The sequence below is a fragment of the Branchiostoma lanceolatum genome, chromosome 19 (genome assembly GCF_035083965.1).
Source record: "Branchiostoma lanceolatum isolate klBraLanc5 chromosome 19, klBraLanc5.hap2, whole genome shotgun sequence".
Taxonomy (NCBI): Eukaryota; Metazoa; Chordata; class Leptocardii; order Amphioxiformes; family Branchiostomatidae; genus Branchiostoma; species Branchiostoma lanceolatum.
In genome coordinates this window covers 7,871,001-7,887,983 of record NC_089740.1, presented here as the reverse complement: position 1 = coordinate 7,887,983, position 16,983 = coordinate 7,871,001, and the positions used below count along the sequence as shown (strand labels likewise).

Sequence of the window (16,983 nt, the reverse complement as noted above, 5' to 3'; positions counted from 1 at the left end):
ATGTGACAGAAGTTTTTATGGTATGATGTTGCTAAATATGGTATGGTATGCAACCTGTACAACTGATACCATGGGTAAAAGTTGAATATAAACCTTTTTTTTCTCTCTGTGTTTCACCCTCAATTAGTTCTTCATATTGCCATTAAACAATGATTTTTTTATTTTGTACCAGATGCTACAAATTATAAGGCTTATTTGGGGCTTGGGATCTAGAGTGTTACATGTTGTATCATTTACCCTGTATAGAAGAGAGAGAAATAATACATTGTTTTGTTGTATTCAAATCAATGCCGATGCCTCCCCTTGTTGTTGTTTAGATGTTGGTGTTCCCAGACACTGCCACACAGACTGTTCTGTCCACAAGTGTGGCAGACGTCCGAACTGGCAGCTGCAGTTCCCTTCATGGTCGTCTGCACGGCACTGCTCTGGCTGGTAAGTCTATCTTATCATTATCATCATAAGACAACATCAGTTCTACTCATTATGAGTTGCAGCAATGTAGACCGTCACTGATCTGACCAGTTGTTTTAACCGCTGAATTGCCTTTTAGAATCGTAATATCTGTCTCTGCCAATGGAAAGTATTATTTTTGTAAAGTAAGCAATTCAGCGGAAAGTATTATTTTTGTAAAGTACGCAATTTAGCCAGCTGGCTGCTATGTAGAAACTGCTATGTTGTTTTAGCAATAAACCTTTCTACTACTAGCAAGCGAAGTTCATTCTCCAGAACTCAGCTTGTCCTTCCTTGCTGAGAGAAGTTAGTTTCTGTTTCAATAAGACAGTGTTGTGATTGGATGACCTGAATCCTTCTCTTTGTGTTTTTTTATAATTAGTTTTAAACAAGTGAGTCTATCTTTGCATGTTTGTAAATAGATGTCCCTGTATAGCTCAATAGCAGCTTCACAGATGAGCTCCTGGTTCAATTGGTAACTGAGAGACCTTGTTTCAAATCCGGGAAGGGCATCTTGGTTGGAGCTGCATTAATTTGTCTTTAGGAAAGGACATAAAAGGGGGGTCTCGTGTTCAAGGATGTTAAAATGCACTACAAGAGCCTCATAACTCAGATGGTTACCTACTGGCTGTACTTCAGATTAATGAATGAATATTAGCCTTGATATTAGTATGTCTTATACTGGAATACTGAAATACTGTAAACTGTAGTTAAGAACTGACTATACAGACCAGGATGTTTTCTAACAAAAACACATCCATCTTATAATCTGCCTAGAACAAATCAAATATGCAACCTTCCATGTGACTAACCTTTTGCGAGACCTTTATTAATTTAGGGGTATTGTCCTTTGTTCATCAATTTGAAACATATTGCTTGAATATCATTAATTACTCACTACTGTTCCTTACAGCTGTTGCCCTTCTGTTGTGGAGTGCTGCGGCTGCACCTGAGAAACTGCTCATCAGGTAAGATATCTGTGTACTACAAAAATGTAGTATGTTTTTTGGTGACACCTCTGGGATGAAGGCCTAAGCTTTTTTCATTCTGGCAGATCCATTCTAGGTTTAATTATCAGATTTAGCAGGGAAGTCTATATTACATTTCCAATACATTTGGTTTTTAAGCAGTATGATTTTCTAGTTAACTATCTTCAAGTTTTGCTATAAGATATCATTGTTCCTAATATATTTGTGTTGAATCGTACCACAGGTGGGGGCTGTTAATGGAGGCCAGTTTCCTGCTGTTTCAGGCTGTAGGTAGGTCACCAATTGTAATGTTACTATGATATGTATTGGTGCAGAAAGGCCATATGATAAACTTTTTGCCTTTGACTCAACCTAGATGTATATTAGAGGGTGTCACATGATACAGCAAAGGGTGATTAGATATGGAGTTTTAGTTGGAGCTCAAAGGGGGGTTTAAGTATTTTTTCCAGGCTTGTCTATCTGTGTGTGCGCTGGTTTTGGAGTTTAATGTGCAGGGAAACATATGTCAGTATAGAAGAACTGGACGTACGGCCATAAGAGGAGAGAGAACCTTGAAGGGGGTGAAGTCTGCCATCTCCTAATCCCTTTTGTTTGTACTGCCATAGAGATATACATGTGAGAGAGTCTGAAGCCTAAAATAGGTGAAGTCTGCCGTTTCTGAAGTTTTGTTTTGGTTTGTTTGTCCAGTCACAGAGATATACATGGGGGGAAGCCTGAATCCCAAATGGTTGAAGTCTGCCATCTCCTACGGTAATGCCTTGTTTAATGGACAGCCAAAGAGATATCCATGGGAGTGAGTCTGAACCCTGAAATGGGTCAAGTCTGCTACTTCTGATCGCTTGTTTTTGTTTGTCCAGCCACGGAGATGTCGGTGTGGGGTGAGTCGGAGCGGTCAGGCCTGTCCTGGGCTCCGGTGGTGCAGGCCGCACGCCTGTTGGGCGCCATGACCTCCATGGTGTTCTATTGCCTAACGGGAGCGCCCCCTCGCAAGCCTGGCGCTGTCAGGGACAACCAGGACTAAGGCAACATTGGAGGTACCCATTGTAGGATCCAAACAAATCTTAGTCAATGTTTTTGGTCATTTCTTTACATTTTGAATGTACCTTATCACGATGCATATCAAAATACGCTGTACAAACATGTTGAAAACTTGGGATTTGTTCACAAATTTGACTTGTAACTTGAACCAAAGTACTGGACTAGTTTGATTGACAGTTCACAATGTCATCTATTGCTTGTAGAATGATAAACACTTGAAATGTACTAGACTGACAAAAACATGAAGCTGTATATATATAAGAATACAAACATAAGACAAATTGTGTTCTGGAGAATATTTCCAGTTTGGGCAATAAAATCCTACAATAGGGTCATGAGGCCTCCATTAAGAACCTAGCCTGACTAGAAACTGTATACCCGATGCTGTGATCATGATATTGTGCCAGTAAAGAAACTGTGGTTACTGTAATGTTGCTGTGTATATATCGTATATATTTATACAAAATGTCATGTAACAAAGAAAGCAAGGACCAGCTATAGCTGCCCTATTCGTATATCTTTTTGTCACCATATCACCATATATGTATTGTGAGATAATAGATTGACTTATATCCAGCTGAGATGTGTATATGGTTTACTTGGATATTTTTGTGTACTTAAACTTAATCATTGGTTACTTAGATTCACTCCAAACTGTGCCACTACAGGAAATGATGTGCAAGTTCTGTATGAAGAATGGGTCTAGGATCAAGTTTGAGACACTGTCTTGACTGTGAAAGTTTCTTTGAAATAATAATGTCTCATTTTCCCTTCCTCTTCTGTCCTTGTTATAGACATCCAGGCGACCATCTTTAAGGATGTGCCAAACAAATGTCATTGACCAGAAATCATATCTGCAACATTTCTAGTAAATGTTTTAGTATCTTTTACTGTCTGTATTGTTATGGAACATCTAATAAAAGGTCATTCGGACAAAAAAAAACTTGTATCCTGATATGTTTGTTAACATACATAGTGATGAACAAGAAGTAGAATTCTATCTCCTATACAATGCCATGCATGTTGATACATGCATTGGATACATTTACACTTTATGCAGCTCAAGCCAAATTTGAGATAACACACATCAATGAAAAGTTACCAATGGTAAAATCATGTTTTTTTTTGGCAATACCTGTTGCACTTTCCAGCCAATAACTGTTGCACTTTCCAGCCAACGGACCTTCCTAAGATTGTTTTGTTTGTATTGCATACCCAGTAAGCCGCCTCATGGTGTAACACACCAGGTTTGTACTGGACAGTACAAGATGCATATTCGGACAGATGATCTCTTTTTGATAAGTGTGGTGGGTTCTTTCATGAGCTCGAGGTGTGGTCATCCTCATACACAAAACCTCCATTTAATGTCCTATCCAAATGACGGCCCTAACTGAAGCTAGGTACTCATTTTCACCTGAGTTAAGTAAGGAAATTTGTGTAAAGTAACTTTCTAAAGGGCACAACATCAACCGGACAATTGCAAGTCAGAGGACCCCGGATTCAAACCCATGCACATTGGTGGACCCTGGATTCAAACAATCTTATTCCTGGACAAGCAAAAGCTTACTATGGGCTAAATTTGGTTATAATCACCCGTGAGATTCACCCTATTAAGACAATGAACATTACTCTATGACATAATCTAAATACATGACAAACTCTCAAATTGATATTTTTTTGATTTATTAAAAGATCTACAACACTGAATAGATACTTTTTTTAAATTTTTTTGGTTTTCTTTTTCACACACAGCCTGTTGGCACGCTTTCAAATGAATCCATGGTCTTTTCTAATTCAATTAATGAGGTCATAGTTGAAAATGTCAACCCATATGTCAACATATTTTATCAACTTAAAATGCACAAGATGCGATTTTCTGATTAGTAATATCTGAAGTTTACATCATATGATTAACACACTGTCTTTTACTAATTACTACTAAACTAAGATTTTTTGTAAATTCTTGCCATAACTGGTATGTATCCCCCATTTCCACTTTGTCAAATTCCTTTTATTCTACTTTTGGAACAATCAAGTATCACATAATTTTCAGACAAATGCATAGTATAAGCATCTGAATGCACCAAAGTCTGTAAAGTCTTAACATTAAATCTGTCCAGATGAGCACAAAATAGTGGTGGGTCTTAATACTTCATAATTTCATATCTTTTCCACAACATGAAGCAACGTCACACAATGTATGTTTGTATAGTATCTATAGTCTATGACAACAACAGAGGGTTTCATTTTTTCCTGAAGGGTTATTAAAAACATTCCATGGCTATTGATTGCACATTTAAACAAAAGCACACAACAATAAACTAGGTCCTAATTTTTTTCACATCCGGAAACCATGGATTGATGAATTTCATGAACATGTTTTTCATCGCCTTTAGTGGTTATAGAGTATGCACAGACGTTTTACTAAAGAAAACTTATGACCATAGACTTTACTGTGGAAACTGTGGATTAATGAATTTCATGACCAAACAGTGGATTGATGAATTTCAGGTGCAGAAACTGTGGATTGATAAATTTCATGACCATGGTTTTCATCACTTATAGTGGCTAGAGTCTGCATGGCTGCATATGTTTTAGTAAGGTAACTTATGACTGGACTTAACATGAATTTCATGTCCAAACCATGGATTGATGAATTTCATGTCCAAACCATGGATTGAAGAATTTCATGATGATGGTTTTGAATTTCATGGCCATGGTTTTCATCACTTTTGGTGGTAAGAGTGTGCACTTAGCCTACAGCCATAGACTTTACCAAGAGCAATAAAGTCCATGACTCTGCGCCATGGAACTCACCACTAAAATGGACTCTATGGCCGTGGAATTCATTGATCCATGGTTTCTGGAAATGGTTCTGATTTCACCATCGTGCCAGTAGATCTCCTGTGTTGACGCGAGGCCTGGGCAGATCTCCGAACATCTGGGTTCCATCCTCCTGTACGCTGATGGCCAGGGCCTTCATACTCGCAACTATCTGTTCTGGGTCTTGTATGGAGCTCTGTAATTAACATATCATAATGTTTAGCATGATTGTTTTGTATACTACAGACTAATAGAAGAAACCAACCTGGACAAAAACAGTTAGGGAGAAAAAGAGCAAGAGGAGAGACAATGTCATGGAATGGTTTGGAGTGAGCTTGACAGAAAAGGACTGAAGAAGAAAGTGGGGATTCCAAATAATCAAGACCACTGACAGATAGTTGAGAGCTACAAAATGTATCTCATTGTCAACTGTTTTTCAGTTAGTACAATTTAATTTTGAGATGAAAGGAGTTACGATTATTTCCTGTTTTTTTGCAGGGACTTGATTTCATGGGAGGCTTTTTTAGTGTTTTAAGTTTGCAGTTGAAATGAGTCTGTTTTACATATTGAAGTAATACAATGCACATATTTGCAGCATCATGAACGACCGTGAACATTTGAAGAATTACAGTAGATTGGGATGTAAGTGATCTTACCGAGAAGCCAGTGTCCTCCTCCGGTACGTGTGCTATCCTGGCCCGCGTCATGAAGGGCATGTCCACGGGGAGCGACGACGCGTACAGTCTGTGGTCCAGATCTGGTACAGCAGACAGTTCAGACACGGTCGTGTGGTAATCCTCTACTGGCTTCTCTGTGGTAGGATACAAGACAAACATGTGTCCAAAACACAACACAGAACACACAACACTGTAAAAGCTCTTGCTACAAAAAAGACTTGCACTTGCTGAGGAGTTCTGGGGCTCCCCCATTCATGTGCAAGCACGTCCAACCCCCATATGATGGGGAATAAAAGACGTAAAATTGGAAAGAGAGAGAGAGAGAGAACACCCCATTCTGTCAACAATCCACACTGAAATGCTTTAGATCCCAATTGGAAAAAGGGGCCCTGCCAGGTAGTTGACAGGTTTTTTTTTTTTTGCACTTTTGGCATGACGCCTACATGGCTGCATGGGAGACCTTGTGGCTGCAGGACTATTTTTGGGCCGGCCGGAACCCTGAATCGTTTTAACTTGGACTTGAAATTAATGTGGGGCCCAGTAACAAATAGATACTGTGAGCTAATTGTGCGAATACCGGGAGGTACCCCCACCGATTTTCAAAGCCCAACAGACTTACCTTCCACCCTAACAGCTGTACTAGTTTCATCAGGAGCCTTGTCCATGCTGTCTGGTGCTGTAGGCTGTGGTGTGATGTCATCAACTTCAAATAGTACTGTACAACATAAACAATAGGAAAAAAACATTTCAACAAAACTCGTCACTACGTCACTACATTGTACAAATGCACATCCAATCATCAGATATTTGCATTGTATTCAAAAGATGTGGTCTTTTTATACATTGTTAAGAGTCTTTCAAGAAGGGTTTGACCATTTATTTATCAGAACAGTTCAAAATCACCACAATTTTGGGGGGTTTATTAAGGTTCACATAATTGCCTAAGGGAAACACAATGGAATGAGAAACCATGGCATTATACTAGGTCAATGGAATGCATTTCTTACAGAAGAAGGACTCAAAATACTGAGCACTTGTGCACCCAAAATTGGAGCTGCGCACCTACTTTTTGAAATTTTGGTAGGCTATATGGTAAAGTTACTATTCTACACTAGTATACAGAATATTATTGAAATGCAACTATCAGAAAAAAAGCATTGATGTATTACTTGTGTAAAATTTTGAAGTTAGCTATAGAAGTTCTTAAGAGAGGTAGTAGGGTTTGTACTCAATTGTAGTTCTGTTTTGCTGACATTCTACTTTTATGTTGTGCACCCAAATTCCTTTCTGTGCACCTATATTTTTAGGTTAGGTGCACCAGTGCACGCAAAAATGAATTCCGAGCCCTGCAGAAGTGAGTGTAATACCAAAGTACCATGGCAGAAAGGAAGTTAGTTTAGCTGGTGTGTTACGCCAAAGGGCGGTTATACCAGCTATATAGCTATAGACGTTCACACAAGAGTTAAGAATGTCTTAAGATGGATCTTACTGTCTGCATCTGTGTTGGAAGCCCAGGGTAGATTGTCTGTATAGTCAGGTGACAGTTTACTACGTCTGACCTGTACAAAACAACAACAAACACATGTTGGAAAATAGGCACCTCAAAACTCAAAAACAACACACAAGGTATATTTTAGAGACTTATGGCACTTAAGTCACGACATACAGGTACATGTTAGAGACTAGATTCTTAATGGCTATGTACAACATACAGGCAACGTTACTAGGCTAAAACATATTGTATAATGTTGGAAACTAGTAACTAGTACTAAATATAGACACGTCAAGCATTTTTCATGCATGATTCAGCCTTCCCTACAACAGAGAAAAGAATAAAAACATACCTGTCCTCTCCGTACTGCACCTGGAACTTTAAATACTGGTGGCCTGTGGGGTTTGACAGTGGTCTTCTTGGCAGTGGTTTCTACAGATGAAAATGTGGTCAAACTTAGACTAATTCTGTTACAAACAAGACAACAGTGAGTGCCCCCTGGCAGATCATACAGAAACTGCACTAGATTTCTCAACCTGATGAAATTATTACACAATTACTTACCAGAAGGTGCTATCTTCTGTGTACTAGCTTTAGGAGTAGCCAGGCTCTCAGCCCCTGTGAAAGGTACATCTGTACTAGACTTTGCATCAAACTCTGGCTGCACAGCTGTGGCTGTCTGCCGGGCTTCAAGCTTTCTCTGACCAACAGCATGAAGCACACTAGAAATAAAAATTTGAAATATCTAACATTTTTCAAAAGACAATAGGAAAAATAATGTCACAAGCAAGGTAATGAAAAGATGGACCAATATTCATGTAGAACTAATAAATGTCACTTCATATTCACCCCAGAAGCCGAGTTTCATCCGACACTGCTCTCCTTTCCAACTCTTCATATTGTCTTTGTTGCTCTTCAGTTACTCGCCTGTAAGAAATAGAAAGTTTTTAAACCTTTGGAGATGCTTCTTTTTTATCATTTGATCATCTCCTATTCATCTCCAATGTAACGTGTCATAAGAAAGTAACAATTACTGCAACACATGTAGACATTCCTGTCCCTGGTACTGAACGAACACATATTACATATAAACACATCCGTCCCTGGTACTGAACACAAGGTGAGGTACTGAACATAACACATAAGTGTAAACACACTTGTCTCTGATACTGAACAACTACCTTTTAGATAAACACACCTTTCCTTGGTGCCCTTGGTGTTGAACACCATCCACACACAGGGAAAACCACCTGTCATTGGTGTTGAACAACATCCACACACAGGCAAACATACCTGTCCTTGGTGCTGAACACTATCCACACACACAAAAAACAGACCTGTCCTTGGTACTGAACACCATCTAGACACAGTCAAACATACCTGTCCTTGGTACTGAATACCATCCACACACAGGCAAACATACCTGTCCTTGGTGCTGAACACCATCCACACACAGGCAAACAAACCTGTCCTTGGTGCTGAACACCATCCACACACAAGCAAACACATGTACACCTGTTGGTGCTGAACACTATCCACAAAGGCAAACAGACATGTCCTTGGCGCTAAACACTTTTTTTATACCTGACAAATATCTGATTGACCTGACCTGATGGCTTCCTCCATCCTTGCCTTCTGTTGTTGAAGGTAATGAGAGAGCCTACTATGAACCTCCTGTCGGTCAGCAGAACAACTGTCTGAAAAACACAGGAGTTCACACCATTATTTCAGATGTCTTATAAAATGTCTAAAAAGGTACTCAATGTATTATATGGACATTATCTTAAGTCAACTTTCTGGTCATTCCTTTACTTAATAAGTATCGTGTGACAATATCTGTTGAGTAAATGATTATGCAATGTCATTGCATTGCACAGACATGTTGAAAAATAGCAACTTCTATAACAATGCAACACTAACAAGGCATTGTTTGTTTACAGCAAGCATTTGATTTTGGTACCACCAAAATATAAAAGGCTTTAATTGATGGGCGTTGTTTCTGCGCTATTTGCAAATGTTGGAAATATCAAATGATGAGGTAAATGTATCAAATCTCAAAAACATATCATTGGAGATTTCGTTATCCAGAATTATTTAGTTTTGCAAGCCCAGGGGTTCATCTAAATTGGGAAAGAGGGGCGCTGCGCCCTCTTGTTTCAGCCCAGCGCCCCCTTGTCAAATTCAGATTTAAACTTTATTTCCAGCATACAGCCTTCTCTCAGTGATTGATTCTTCCATAAAATACATAGAATTTGCTCCCTCGCCTGTGTGTGCTCCCTCTTGTTTAATTTGTTTAGAAAAACCCCTACAAGCCAAATCCTAAAATTGAGCACCTTCATATTGATTCACAGATATTTTATATTTATTTGTACATTTGTGTATAATAACACAGTTGCACAGTCATATTTCCTATAGCTTTACCTTCCCTCTGCTACGTAACCCTAACAAACATGATGCCAAAAGGATATACTTCATCAAAGAGAAGGTTAACCATCAGTTTGCTAAGGTAGCCATTTGGCACCAATTTGTAGTTATGGGGTTAGGTACCAGGGAGATGGTTAAGAAGAAGTTAATTTTTACCTAGGACTTCTGGACGGGTGGGTTCAGACATTCCATCTGTGTCAGCTGCACCTCTGTGTAAGTCTGGCCAGTCAGCACCTGACAGGACCAGCTGGAAGGCAGGTGAAAAGTCTGCCGACTGGTCACCTGCGGGAGAAGACGGTGGGGACGTCTGGAAAAAAAAATTCATGGTGATGGACAGGTGTCATGTAATGGTTGGATCTGACTAAGTATACAGGTCAAGCTATTAGCTAGCAGGGCGTCAGGGTGTCTTCTAGATGCCCTACTAGGGCTGTTTCCATCTCTAGATTTTTTCTGTCCCACTCATTGTTTGGAAGCCCATGTTGCTAATTTTCACTGTTAAATCTGTCATTTAAAAAGCTCAAAAAAATACATTTTCATCAGTTTAAAGTCATGAAGTTAAGATTTTTTGGACGAACGGAGGGAAATGTTCATCTGTCTTGACGGGCAAATTTCCGTTAGAGGACGGAGGGACGGGTACTGGAGACAGCTCTGCGCCCTACGCTAAGAAAACAAACAAATCAGACACCATCTTTTAGCGGGGGACACTCAGAGGACATCCAGTTTCCCTGGGAATTACATACACACGTACCTCATTTTGGATGTCTTGTCTATAAATCCTATCTAAAATCCTGATACAGGTGTAACAGGCAAAAATATACCCCTGGCTAGAATGTAGCCGTGTACATTCTGGTAGGGGTTATATTCTGGCCTGTTACACTGGTATGTAAGTTTCGCTGTGACAGTCATAAAAACATCTTTGGCTTCAGTAAGTGAAATGTGTAGCTTATAAAGAACTGCAGGCAGTAGCTAAAAGTTTCTCTTGAAAACTATGCTACACTACTACGTAGTAAAAAAATATGAGATAAAAAAAACCTTATTGTTATTATCTAATATCTATTTCATCATATCTCTACTCCAAAACTAAAACTAACAAGATTATGTAGTTACTATCAGCATTAAAATGCTTCCTTCCCTCCCTGAGTAGAAATACTGTCTACATTACAATTTTTGTGTCAATTGAAGAAGACAACCACAGGGTCCTCACCAATGCAGTGCCATGATAATTTATTCACAGTCATGTCTATCTCATCTGCATACTTGGGATAACTCACCTGCATCTTCCTACTGACTAGAACAGCCCCGGTGGTTTCATCGTCCCTGCAGGCGTGGGTCTTCAGTCCACAGTTTAGACACTGCAGCACCTTCCATTCACCCGCTGTTGTCCCCTCTGTTAAAAACGGGTATTTCTAGAACAGAAAATATGAGAGGGATATACATGTAAGAGTGATTCCATAGTCATCTGAGAGTATCATTGATAGACCAACGCACATTGGGCACATTTTGAATCTTTGCCTGAAATCAACCAGAGACTAAAACACCGTAAGTTTGTAAATAGCAACAGGTACACATCAAGGAACGATATCATAACAGATATAGATTTTCCCTCCATCTTGACATTAAATCATTTTCAGCAAAGAATAAATCATTTGAATGTATGTTGTATTGCTATAAGCCTGGTATGATGAGGTACATGTATATCCATCCTATTCTAACTCCAGTCCGCTTCTCTGAGAAATTCCTTCACACAATAGTCTGCGATTTGTCACCCACCCCTATTCAAATAGTTGGCCTTTAAATCATATCTATTTTGAACGTGGTATAGAATTTTTCTTAAAAGGAGTGAACGGGGATCAAACTCCCGAATGCAGGGGTAGCACAGAGGATCTGGCAACCAGTTTTGTCCGCCCTTCTCAATCTTATTTGTTTTCCTTAAGTGTTTCACTAACTTAAGTCAGTGTCATGATATGCCAGTCCCTTCACTGTGGAAGAACCAAGACCCCCTTTCACACCATCCTCCACTAGGCGCCAGTTTGGTCGCTTCTCTACCTCGCAATTACCATTACGCTAAAATAAAATCCTGGCTAGAACCCTGCAGGCAGGGTGACTTACTACTGTAACCCCTGCTAGTCCCAGGGTTGCCTCTGCCGCCTCCTCCGGTCTGAAGACATCAGTGTGGGGGGGTGACCTCAGGGGGTCGGAGATATCGATGTCGGCAGAATCAAGTTTCGCCTCCCGAATCTCCACGGAGACATTCAAACACCTACAGGTCAGCCGCATGGTGGCGCTTGCTTACAATAATCTAGAAATGGACACAAAAGGAAATATCAGAACTGTAAGTTCTCCTGCAGTTCCATAGAAAGCCGCTAGGGGGCCCAAAATCCTTCATTTCGAGGTGTCCTCAAAAGACAATCCACTCAACACAGACACACACAAATGCTCAGAACATATTGGCAAAGTTAATATAACACATTCCAAGGCAACATCAATTTCAGTAATGTTATCATAGTTCTTACTAGGTTTTCGCAGGACATTGCTAGTGATTAGCAAAGCAGCGCTGAGGCAAAATGAAAAAAGGTATTCTCTGATAGACTCAAATGCCTGCAACTCAATGTTAACACACACATTTCATACAAAAGATTTTCAGCCTTGAATAGAAGTAAAACATAATGTTAATCTCTATTAACATCAATCCGCAGGATTACAAAAAATCTGCCACTTTCAAAAACGGTGGGTTTGAGAGATCTCTAGTGCAGCACTCCCCATGTATGCATGTAGTTTAGATATAATGTTACAGTAGAGTACAGAGTGCATTATATGGAGCCTCACATCTTTTCAGGGTGGTGGAATTATGATCAACAGAATGATGTTACATATTCAACTAAAATAAAATGATTGATGAATTTGTGCTATGGGAAGGATATGTCCAAACTTTATCAATGGCAAAAAAATGAAGAAATCATATCAAAAGTCCAGAATTTGCCACTAGAAAGCCAGTGAGCCAGTGAGCAAAAGTGAACCAATCCAAGTTCACCCTGCTGGCAAAAATAGCCCAATCCAACATCCCAATCACGTAAAATTAATTAACAAATTTGTAATGTTCACGTTGCCATAATATTGTAATCAAAAGAGATGGTCCCAAAACAATACTCCCCAGTTCTCTTGGCTCTATAATGAATTGCTAGTCACTTTAAGAGCCACAAAAAGCCAGTCGGAACAGTTCAACTTACCTTTCTACCCTCAAAAACATCATGGTCTTAATCTTTCAGCCAAATTCGCCTGGAACTTGCTCGTCGCCAGTTTACTTCCGGGTCACAGCATTACCCGTGCACCAGCGCCCTCATGCGGAAATACTGCTAACTGCTAGTACTCGTTTGAAACTTCTAACTATAACGTCGTACATGTAAAAGGTGCGAGTCTATTTTATCATTGGGCTACTTGGTTCTACAGTAGATGGGGCACACATTCTGTGGCTGCCATTCTTGGCAGAATTGACAGCGCCTACAGTCAAACATGATATGATATGATATGATATGATATGATATAACATGAAACAGTAGAGAAAGCACATATGGGACCATCTGCCGAAAGCTGCATAATGCTTCGGTCCCATTTCCAATCCGGGGCCCGGCCGGGCAGCTTGTGGGAACGAAAAATGTGATATTAAAGACACCAAAAAACGTAAAGAAAATCACTCCTGACCATATATTGTGTATTTTCTTGATAAGCATTTTTGAATTCTCGTTTTCGCAAACAGCCCGGCCGGGCCCCGGATTGGAGAGAGGACACGTACACAGAGATTACAAGAGTTCGGAGACGTCATAACTGCATGAAATACTTGGAGCTTCTGTAAATTTCTTCTTCCATCCTGTCCCACCTATTATGGCAATGAGGATGTAATTAGCATAATGAATATAGATAAATGATGGTCTCCTCTGCCAAAATCATGTGTGAAAGTCCTTTCCGTTGGCAGAATTCCAGTGGCATTTGTGTTTTCACATTTATATATTTTCAATATGCTGGTTCTTTTTGCTTTTATTAGCTGGCTGAAGGTTACATACTGGTACTGGTTTGCACGTGAACAGTGAGTGCTCAACGCGTTTGTTTGATATTTGATTTAAACTGTTTGATCAGCGTCTCCTGGTCAAATAAGGGTACCGGTTCAACACGGTCTAGCAGCAACGTTGAGCTGAGTCATTCCTCACGATTGTGTAATGGCTACCGACTATTTTAAAAGTGCTCGGAGCAGTGTTAAATTTCTGCTCTTTGTCTTGGGAAGCCCGGTTTTCTTGGTCAAGTCTATCTTGGTTAGGGTGGCATGTCTCTTCCCGCCCCTCAAGCGTCACATTTTGTCTCAAATGAAGAAACAAAACGATAAGATGGGGCCAGGGATGCTGACGACCCCAGAAGAGCACGAACAACGCCTGTACGAACAGACAAGTTTCGCTGCGTGGAAGGGAGCTATTTTCGTCCTGATGTCGCGTCTGGGGGATGAGGTGTTCGAGGGAGGCAAGGCCACCGACTGCTCCCTCGTCAGGCTTGACAGGAGCTCCTGCCGGCTGCTGCAGTTCGCCCGGGCGGCCCGCCCGCTGGTCATTAGCTTCGGAAGCAACACCTGACAACCGTTCCGGGCGAAGTTGGACATGGTCAAGCGGATCATGTCGGACTTCGCCGCCGTGGCCGACTTCGTGGTGGTGTACGTGGCCGAGGCGCACCCCACGGACGGCTGGGCCATGGGCGGGGGGATGTCGATGGACATCCGGCAGCACCGGAGTCTGGAGGAAAGGCTGGCGGCGGCGGAGATGTTGGCTCTGGTGGACACAATGGACAACACCGCCGCACGCGCCTACGCAGCGATACCGGACAGGTGATTACACTTCTACTGGGCCTCACTATCTCAGTACCATCGTCTCTATGACTGCAAACTGACTGAATTTTTCTATTTCGTACTTTCTTTAATTTAGTTCACTTTTTTTCCATTTTACACTTTCTGTGCTTCCATTTCGTTCCATTTCGCAATTCTGTAAACCCGGCGCCGGCGTTTATTTTCTGGGGAGCGCTGAATTCGAGATTTTCAACAAATCGGGGCCAGGTTATTTTGCTGGGAAAATCGTATCGTCCCCCAATATGTTGAAATCGTGAATCAGCACTCCCCCAAAAATATAAAGGCCGGCGCGACTGCAGAGGAGGCTATATTTCTAGCCTCCATAGCAGGCTCTCTTGGCTCTCTTTTTTGTAATACAATTTTCGCTGATGAGTTATCTTTGTACTGGGTCGCTTGTACAACCAGCCCGTAATCATCAGGACCTGGCCCCTATTAAAATAGGCCCAGAGAGCCTGCTATGGAGGCTACTAGATTTCGCGGCTTCCATTTTGCTCGTTCATCTATCCCATTACGCCTGCTCGTAGGTTGTACATCGTGCTGGACGGAGTGTGCATGTACAGAGGCGAGCCGGGTCCGCATGGCTACCACCCGGAAGAAGTCCGTGACTGGCTGCAGAAATTCTCTGGATAAAGCATAGGGACTTAGCCTGAGTGTCATCCTGTTTCAGTTCCAGGCTCTACCTTCAGGCTCTGTTTGGTGAAGGTAGAGCCTGGAACTGAAACAGGATGACACTCAGGCTATAGGGACTGGCAGTTACACCGTATCGGCTTTTAGAAGTGGACTTAAGCAATATGCCTTGTACTGAACTTGTACTGTACTGTACACCTAAAAACAGGTCATAGGACCTGAGTGTATCTACTGGTAAAATGAATATATAAGATATTTCGAAGATTGAAAATGCACTTTCCTGATGATTTGGGAAGTCATATGACACATATGAATGAATGAGCGCAATGATTGTAAAAGGTAACACATCAGTCGGTGTTAAACGTTAGTCAAAGTTATTTGATCAAATTTGCTGCAATTAATAATTGATCATGATGTTGAAAAGTACGAGGCGAGTGGTACAGTCTCCTGCCTCCCGGGGATCGAACCCGGGCCCGCCAGCGCAGAAAACCAACGCACTTCAACCACTATGATAAAGGGCCCGAACCAGTTAGACTGGTCAGTAAGTGGCGCTAGCTTGAACCACACTGTTGCAATGTCTGAACGATGTCACGATGACTGAAAACGACCTAAGCAGTCCCATGTCGCTTGATGTTCGTCAGGAAAAAGTATAATTACAAATCTAACACGAAAAATTACAGGTTTTCAATAGCAAAACCTGTATTGTTCCTATTCTATCTGGTGATAGGAGGAGGGAAGTGCAGGGTGGGTACGTGGTGAGAGAGCATGATGGTCTCGCCGGAAACGCCTAGGGCGCTAGTGAGAACCTGAGAACGAGGCCACCACTGGCTCACCTTGGCCTCGCTCTGGATCCTCTGACTAAACACGTGACTGTGTAATAAAGATATCAAAACGCTGATGCTGCAATTAGACAACTGTGTGATGTTATGGCTTTCAAAATTGACCTTGACCATCGTCTTCCAAGGATCTAACCACATACCAAATATCATTACAATCCATCGAGAGGTATTGACTTAGGCTGACCACAAAATCCGGAAACACGCACACACACACACACACACACACACACACACACACACACACACACACACACACAGACAGACACAGACAGACAGACACGGCCAAAACTATACCTCAATTTTTCACGGAGGTAACACCAACAACAGATATGATGACTTGGTGTAGGTCTGGCCATAATTGGTGATTCCAATCCAACATTGCCCTTTGTTCAGTGGGATTCCGCTATGCCCCTTTTGCCTTTCCCGTTACTTGTAGGGAAAGCGGTGCCGGTCTTATTCATATGATTCATATAATTATAAACTGACGTTAACCTTCTCGAGTGACATATCATAAATGCTTATCACTCAGTAAATAAGGTCCTAATTTGCATAAATTTCAAGTGATCCTTTTCTCTACACATACATTTTTGTAACATAGCTTGTTACTCCCATGTCAGAGATGACTCACAATAAGTTCCAGAGCGACCAGACAGGTTCTGCTTCATTTCATGCAAGAGTAATACTGCGGCGGATCATCGATAGTATATCTCTAACATTGTCGTCCGATTTGTGCCCCACAGGT

The 16,983-nt window shown here is 41.1% G+C and overlaps 2 protein-coding genes and 1 long non-coding RNA gene across 3 annotated transcripts; 2 read left to right on the top strand and 1 right to left on the bottom strand.

The window, feature by feature from the left end:
- Positions 1 to 294: 294 nt before the first annotated feature.
- On the top strand, positions 295 to 2,708 carry LOC136425775 (tumor protein p53-inducible protein 11-like). The gene is made up of 4 exons (XM_066414720.1): positions 295 to 432; positions 1,364 to 1,418; positions 1,663 to 1,709; positions 2,297 to 2,708. Exons 1-4 carry the CDS (start codon positions 318 to 320, stop codon positions 2,458 to 2,460), a joined length of 381 nt encoding a protein of 126 aa, XP_066270817.1. The 5' UTR covers positions 295 to 317; the 3' UTR covers positions 2,461 to 2,708.
- Positions 2,709 to 5,280: 2,572 nt separating this feature from the next.
- LOC136425419 (uncharacterized) lies at positions 5,281 to 13,229 on the bottom strand. The gene is made up of 12 exons (XM_066414281.1): positions 13,121 to 13,229; positions 12,003 to 12,192; positions 11,165 to 11,299; positions 10,050 to 10,200; positions 9,079 to 9,166; positions 8,319 to 8,396; positions 8,034 to 8,191; positions 7,822 to 7,901; positions 7,467 to 7,536; positions 6,597 to 6,692; positions 5,957 to 6,111; positions 5,281 to 5,496 (listed from the first exon to the last, which is right to left on the bottom strand). The coding sequence occupies exons 2-12, from the start codon at positions 12,168 to 12,170 to the stop codon at positions 5,359 to 5,361; spliced, it is 1,317 nt and encodes a 438-aa protein (XP_066270378.1). The 5' UTR covers positions 12,171 to 12,192; positions 13,121 to 13,229; the 3' UTR covers positions 5,281 to 5,358.
- A 1,471-nt stretch (positions 13,230 to 14,700) lies between these two features.
- Positions 14,701 to 16,316, top strand: LOC136425769 (uncharacterized). The gene is made up of 2 exons (XR_010754125.1): positions 14,701 to 14,757; positions 15,300 to 16,316. It is a non-coding gene; the product is annotated as an uncharacterized lncRNA (long non-coding RNA).
- Positions 16,317 to 16,983: the final 667 nt, after the last annotated feature.